General features: G+C 57.8%; 2 protein-coding genes across 2 annotated transcripts; one reads left to right on the top strand and one right to left on the bottom strand.

Annotated features, from left to right (window-relative positions):
- Positions 1-151: 151 nt before the first annotated feature.
- EI97DRAFT_3659 (uncharacterized protein) lies at positions 152-1,231 on the bottom strand. The gene has a single exon (XM_033795022.1). It carries the CDS (start codon positions 984-986, stop codon positions 252-254), a length of 735 nt encoding a protein of 244 aa, XP_033658174.1. The 5' UTR covers positions 987-1,231; the 3' UTR covers positions 152-251.
- A 22-nt stretch (positions 1,232-1,253) lies between these two features.
- EI97DRAFT_471511 (uncharacterized protein) lies at positions 1,254-3,060 on the top strand (the record flags this gene model as incomplete). Its single annotated transcript, XM_033801832.1, has 5 exons — positions 1,254-1,337; positions 1,371-1,764; positions 1,851-2,086; positions 2,132-2,639; positions 2,840-3,060. 5 exons carry the CDS (start codon positions 1,254-1,256, stop codon positions 3,058-3,060), a joined length of 1,443 nt encoding a protein of 480 aa, XP_033658173.1.
- Between the last annotated feature and the right edge of the window lie 2,940 nt (positions 3,061-6,000).

Genomic DNA, 6,000 nt, shown 5'->3' with positions numbered 1-6,000 from the left:
GGCGGTTTTTGGCCTCGCTTGGAGAATTCCAAGGGCGACGAGGGGTATAACCTGCGCAGGTGAAGCCGCCGCGGAGGCAGTTGTTACCTGGGAGAATATCATCAGTGTTGAGCACGCTTGCTGTCTCGGGATACTCACATTCAGGCTTCGCCTCATCGCACTTCTTCTTGCGCCTCCGGCAGGTTCCGCAGCCAGTCTTGGTTCGATTGGCGAATTGCTTCGTCACGTTAGATAGGCACCGCAAGCACTAGCTAGAATGAACTCACCCTCTTCCTCTTCTTGGGATCTACTTGCACACCAGCACGGGTAATCTCCGTCGTGCTTGACACTTGCGACGTCTGTTGAGAGTGGTCAATGGTCGCTGGGCCGGGCGTTTGATAGTGAGGAGTGGGATGAGGTTCTTGAGGATCTTGATAGGGGACTGGTTTGGAAGCCTCAACTTCGGCTACGGACCACTTCTTGTCATGTCCGGCGACGGCCTGGCTGATAGGGGGAAGAGTGCGTTGCTGCTGGTCCATGGTGGCTGAGCTGGCCATGGGAGGGGAAGTCTCGGGGGAAGGGTAGGATCCCACGCGACGCCTGGTCTGCTGGGGAGAAGGGATGGGAGACGAAGTGGAGCGGTCGTCTTCCCCTGAAACGGATCTCTTCCTCTTGATGGGGCTATGCGAGGAGCGCTCACCGTCAACGAGGATAGGGGAGGTGGAGGAGTGCTTGCTTTGCGGAGCACTTGGGACTGACTGCCAGTGCTCGCTTGAAGGCAGTGGTCTCTGCTCCTGTGGGGTTCCCGTAGAATGGTGCGAATACGATACCATGTGCGGGCAGGCAGGAGCCATTCCGTTGATGGGGTTCAACCTGGGAGGCGAGGGCGGCGTGGCTCGACCGTTGACGGCAGTGAAGCCGGCAACGACAGGTTCTGGGGGGTTGTCTTTGAGCAAAAATCCGATGCTGCCGTTGTTGAGGGTTTGCGTCTGCACAACAGAGGGCATGGTAGATTGAACGCTTGCAGGCCGGCCGTTGTGGTGGAGGCGGGAGACTGAGGGACTGCGGCGCCTCGGCTGGAATTCCAAGCGTGGATTTAAAGGCTGCTGGAACTGCGGCGGTCCTCGGGGCTCCGTGATACAGTGATAGAGCGCAGTGATGGTGACGGTTCCCAGGTTGCACCGTGGGACTTTCCGAGGCGGCTTTCGCGCCTAGAAAGTGGCAACGAGAGCGACAGAGAACGAGGCTTTCGATGCCACCTGCAAGTTGGTGGAATGCACTGGTTTCCTAGAAGGTCGTTCTCAGGAAGGTTCGGTGAGAGGTGGTTCGAGGTGGTTGAGTGCGTTGCTGTGGCAGTGGTGTGGCGGTGGTGTTCTGTCTGATTCGTCTAGCGATGGAATGCGAGCACGCAACAGCAGCAGTCTGCGCTCGTGGTTGAGGAGAATGCCACAAACACACGCACGCACACACAACAACAGACAGCCCGTCGTCGAGAGATGGGCTCTCTCAGTGTCGAGATGGCGGTAGTATGGGTGACGGGCAAAGGGGGTGATGGAGGGAGCGGGGGGAAAGGGAAGGACGAAGGACGGGTGACAGGCGACAGGCGGGCGGGCTGGGGGTTTGTTATTGGGGGGAAGGAGAAGAAGAGGGCGGTGAAGTGTAGAAGGAAGGGACGGCGGGCGGAGAAGTGGTATGGGCTGCAGCTTCCAAACGGGGGAGCGACGGGGGGTGGTGGTCAAGGGCAGTCAGTCGAGGGTGCGGGAGGGGGCGCAGAACAGGGCCCTCGTCTGTGTCTCTCTTTTTCCTCTCACCACTTTCCGGGAGAGGTGGACGGGTCACGGCTTGCGCTCAGAGACTGCTGGAACAACAAGTTGCTGGACTTCGCTCATGCTCGAGAGCGGCGGCGGCTGTTCGATGGGCGTGCTTGGGGCCCCCGGCATGGAAGGCGCTGATTGGCGGCGGGGTGCGTCTCAGCATGCGGAGGGTGGCAGGGATGTCCGCGGCTAGTGCGGGACCCCTGCGATCGACCACGCGGCTCTTTTCCCCAGATTCCAGCAGCCGCGTGCCTGGAGAACGTGCCTTTTTTATCAGATTGGGACCCGCATCTGTAAGACATGGTCGACCTTTTTTTCGGCGAAAAAACGACGTTTAGGGCCTCAAATTCGACTGTCGACGGTGGTGGAGGGGGAGGAACGGTCTTGGCTGCCCAGGGTGGCACGGTCGAGCACGGATGACTAGCGCCTTGGCGGGATCCCGGCTGGGCGGCGACGCGAGGGCCACCAAGGGCAGCCATGAACAGAGCGGTAAGCTCCAGAAGGGCACCTGGGGGCTGCAGATGGCCCTTCCCGGTGGGCCAATGGGGAGCGCGGGACTTTCCTCAGCATCCTCACCGTCTGTCCCCTGCAGTGGGTGCGCCCCCATCCCCATCTCCCCCAGCCCTCGCAAGCCGCTGAGAGTTCAACGGAAGAGCGCGCGCACCGGCACGACGACGGTCGGACCACAAGACAAGGAGTTGCCAGCAGCAGGCAGCATCAGCAATCAGCGCCAGCGCCAACCAGACTCCACAGAGAGAGGAGAGAGAGCGCCAGACTGGGCGCTAGAGCCCCAACCAGCGAGCCCTATTTTTGCCCCAACCGCGGCCCGCGCGTGTGCGTGTGCCTGTGTGTGTGACGGCTGAGGAAGAACAGAGCCATCCGCCGACGACCACCCCCGATCACCCAAACTCAACAGTCACAGCCATACCCGCCAGCCTGTCCTCTCCGTCACCGAATTCACAGCTCAACACTCCGAAAAAGATAATAATGCTGCTCTCGTTACATATGCTCATTTCCTTTTACTGTATTTGCGGCGCCCTGTTTAGCGCCGCCTCTCCGCGTGTCGGCGGCAGCCAGCAGACTGCCAAAGGGAAGAGAGAGAGAGACTCCGCACTGGCGGCACTGCCTCCCTCCTCTAGCCGCCCGGAAGGATCAAGCCCACTCATGTTTCACGCCCCTCGTCCAATCAGCACCCTGCCACGCCCACGCCCACCCGTTTCATTTGCCAGGTCCGTGTCGCCGCACCATCAATCGCAAGCCCTTCTGAGTAGTATGACGGAGGTCGTCTCCGCTGTCCTGACTCCTCCTTCTTCGTGCGCTACCTGTCACGGGGTTCGTCATCGTCTTCAAACATGCACTCAAGCTTGCTCGCCTTGTCATGGTGCGTGCTCCCACGTCCCACGACCTTGTCCTCAGTCCGCAACAACAATTCATTCTTACCCGCCGTTGCGCCCAACGGTGTTGCCCGCAATATCTCGCTGCAAAAGCCATGCAATAAATCATCAAAGGCAGCCTGCAGGGCGTCCTGCATGCTGCCCACCGCATCCCTTGTGCGCACTTTCGCGTCTAACACTCACTGCACGGTACATACGCAGTATCGTCTGCTGCTGGCGGGCATGCCCGGCCGTTGACCGAGTGCCTTGGCACCATGGGCCCGGCCGTGCTCTCGATGCTCGATTCTGCGGCCACTGCCGCTAACCGCTTCCCAAAGTGGTCCACCCGACCCCTCCAGGGCTCCCAACTCCCACTCGTTGGCCGTCTGGGAATAGTCCAAACCCCTTCTCATTCGCTCGTGCTGTGTCACGAGGTGCCATCAATACAGCTATCAAAGTATTGGTTGCATGCCCAAACCTTTCCACTTGTACATATAGCCTCACAATCTTTTCCTTGCTCCCCCCAAACTTTCAAGCCATCGATCTGGATGGGTCGGTGCCACATCACACCTGTCCCATACTCCTCCGTCGACGTCGTCACTCAAACCGAGGCTACCATATGCATGCGCCTGGGAGCCGATTCCAATATCTCACCAGGCCAGCAGCGCCCTGTAAGTGGATGGATAAACTGGGCGGATGAGTAGCTCTTGATGATTGTTCTCTTTGTTCGTTGTCACTTCTCTGCCGCCCATCCATCTCGCCCCGATATCATCCACCATCATCTTCCTTTGTGCCCATTCATGCCTGGACGACCGACCGCACCCACCCCAGGCGGCCCTACCTTTTTCATGGAATAAAAGTTTGGGCGGCTTGCAAGCGGCAACAACCTTCTTCCGCTTTGGATTTCTTGATCAACTCCCATCTCCTTTTTGCAGGGTGGAATTTGCCGCTCTCTTTCTTGCCCCTTGGGCCCGCGCCGTCCCGCTCCCGCAACGGATCAGAGCGTCTTCAAATGCCGCCACATGGCCGCGTCTCCAAGCGCCCTTCCGTCCGCGTCCCAGAGCGACGGAAGTGCCCATCATCACAGTCGCAAAGAGTTGAAAATGGTTGCAATGCCCTTTGAGAAGATGCTTTCAGCAACCGTGACACAGTTTAGGCGTGGCATCCAGTTGATGCTTAATAATCAATGCCCTTCCGCGCTTCGGCTCGCCTTGTGTTACCGATTAGCGACCTTAGCGCGTCATCCGAGTCCTGTTGGACGAACGTGCGGGTATCAACTCTCAACTCCAAGGACTGCGCTGTGCAGCCTGCAGAGACCACGGTGCTCTCAGAATCTTTGAGCTCGTCGTGATTCCATTGGAGCGGAGGAGCTTGGGGCCTTGACTTCCCCTGCTCAATGCATGATGCCTCGAGGGCATGTGTTCTGTCACTGTGCTGTGCCGCACGCCCGCCGCAGCCTCTTTCGGACGACAGTGGCTGTATTGCCGTGTTGGCCTGCACCTTTCCATCACTACTAATGGTGAGCTCTCTCTTGGACACATGGGATTGGTCAACATGGTCTGCCGTGAATTAACGTTTCTGGGTTCGTGAAGGAATGCTTGGGACTGCTCCGTGTCCAGTCCGTCCAGGGTGGAGAGCTGTGCCGTATTGCCCTGCAAACTGCATATTCTCGGGGAACCCTCTCACGTTGGTGGATGGCGTTTTCTTACTCATGCTCGGGTGGCATGGCGGTGAGCCTGTGGAACCCACAGGTGGGATTCGGAACCGACGATACTCACCAGCTAGCCATCAATGCGGCGCAGCACTGGGTCGGGTACTCCGTAGATCTTCAATAGTCAGTTGTCCCTTGGGTCGTGCTTCGAGGCCAGATGGAGTCCGTGCCGCAGTCGAGGTTGCCGCGGCGTATTCTGAAAGAACGGGATTCATATACCATCCTTGCGATCTTTACACTCTAGGAAGTCATTGGCTGTCACATACGCGATCCCACGACCGCTTCTGCGTTGTCCACTCAAGGGTCAAATCAGATGGACCGCGGCCAAGGACTCTGATCGGTGAGCCTCCAGCAAGCGACATCGTTTGCCATCAACGACAGCCTTGGGGCAGGATGACATACCCAGTCGACTGTGCCACATCCAACACTCTGGCCCTCGCATCCGTAACCCGGAAACCCAGCTCCAGCGTGGGACTGCTATATGAAGATGCCCGAAGGAGCAGCTACTGCAAGTGTCAGTCCGAGGCCCGCAGTTGAAGGTGAGGTTGAGGTTGAGGTTCGGATAGCTTCTTTGTCCCACGCTCTTGCCTGTTTGGTTGACATGCAGGACAGGCAGGCGAGGGAAGACAGCGCCGCCATCGGTGACCAGTATAACAGGATGACGCTTGGTCCTAAGGTCTTGTCCTCGCCGACTTCACCATGCATAGGGAAGAAAGAGGACATGGAAGTCTTCGTCCTTGCTCTTAAGGCTTTTCATGCCGCTCTTAGTCCGTATAAACAATCGTTCCGCCATGCGAATTTCGGCACACGTAAGCTATTTTGGCCTCCGGTGGCATCAGAGGATGAGATCGGTCAATGATCTGATCTATAGGTAACATGTGGGCAATGCACTCCAAATGTGGCCTAATCCTGTGCAGGGGACGGCGAGTAGAAAGCGACGATTGAGAGCCATGTGATAATGCATGAACGATCAATACTGTTTACGATTAGAAAATATATGGTAGCTGAAAACGAACCGTAAAAACAAATCGAGAAGGTGTTGTGAGACAAGGAGAGAATCGGAGGTGAGGTAGGGTGGGGTGATAGAGTAGACGGAAACGATGGGACGGGATGTGATAAAGGC

This window comes from Westerdykella ornata, assembly GCF_010094085.1.
Source record: "Westerdykella ornata strain CBS 379.55 unplaced genomic scaffold EI97scaffold_1, whole genome shotgun sequence".
Taxonomy (NCBI): domain Eukaryota; kingdom Fungi; phylum Ascomycota; class Dothideomycetes; order Pleosporales; family Sporormiaceae; genus Westerdykella; species Westerdykella ornata.
The sequence above is the reverse complement of the archived record's forward strand: the minus strand, read 5'-3'. Positions and strand labels throughout refer to the sequence as shown.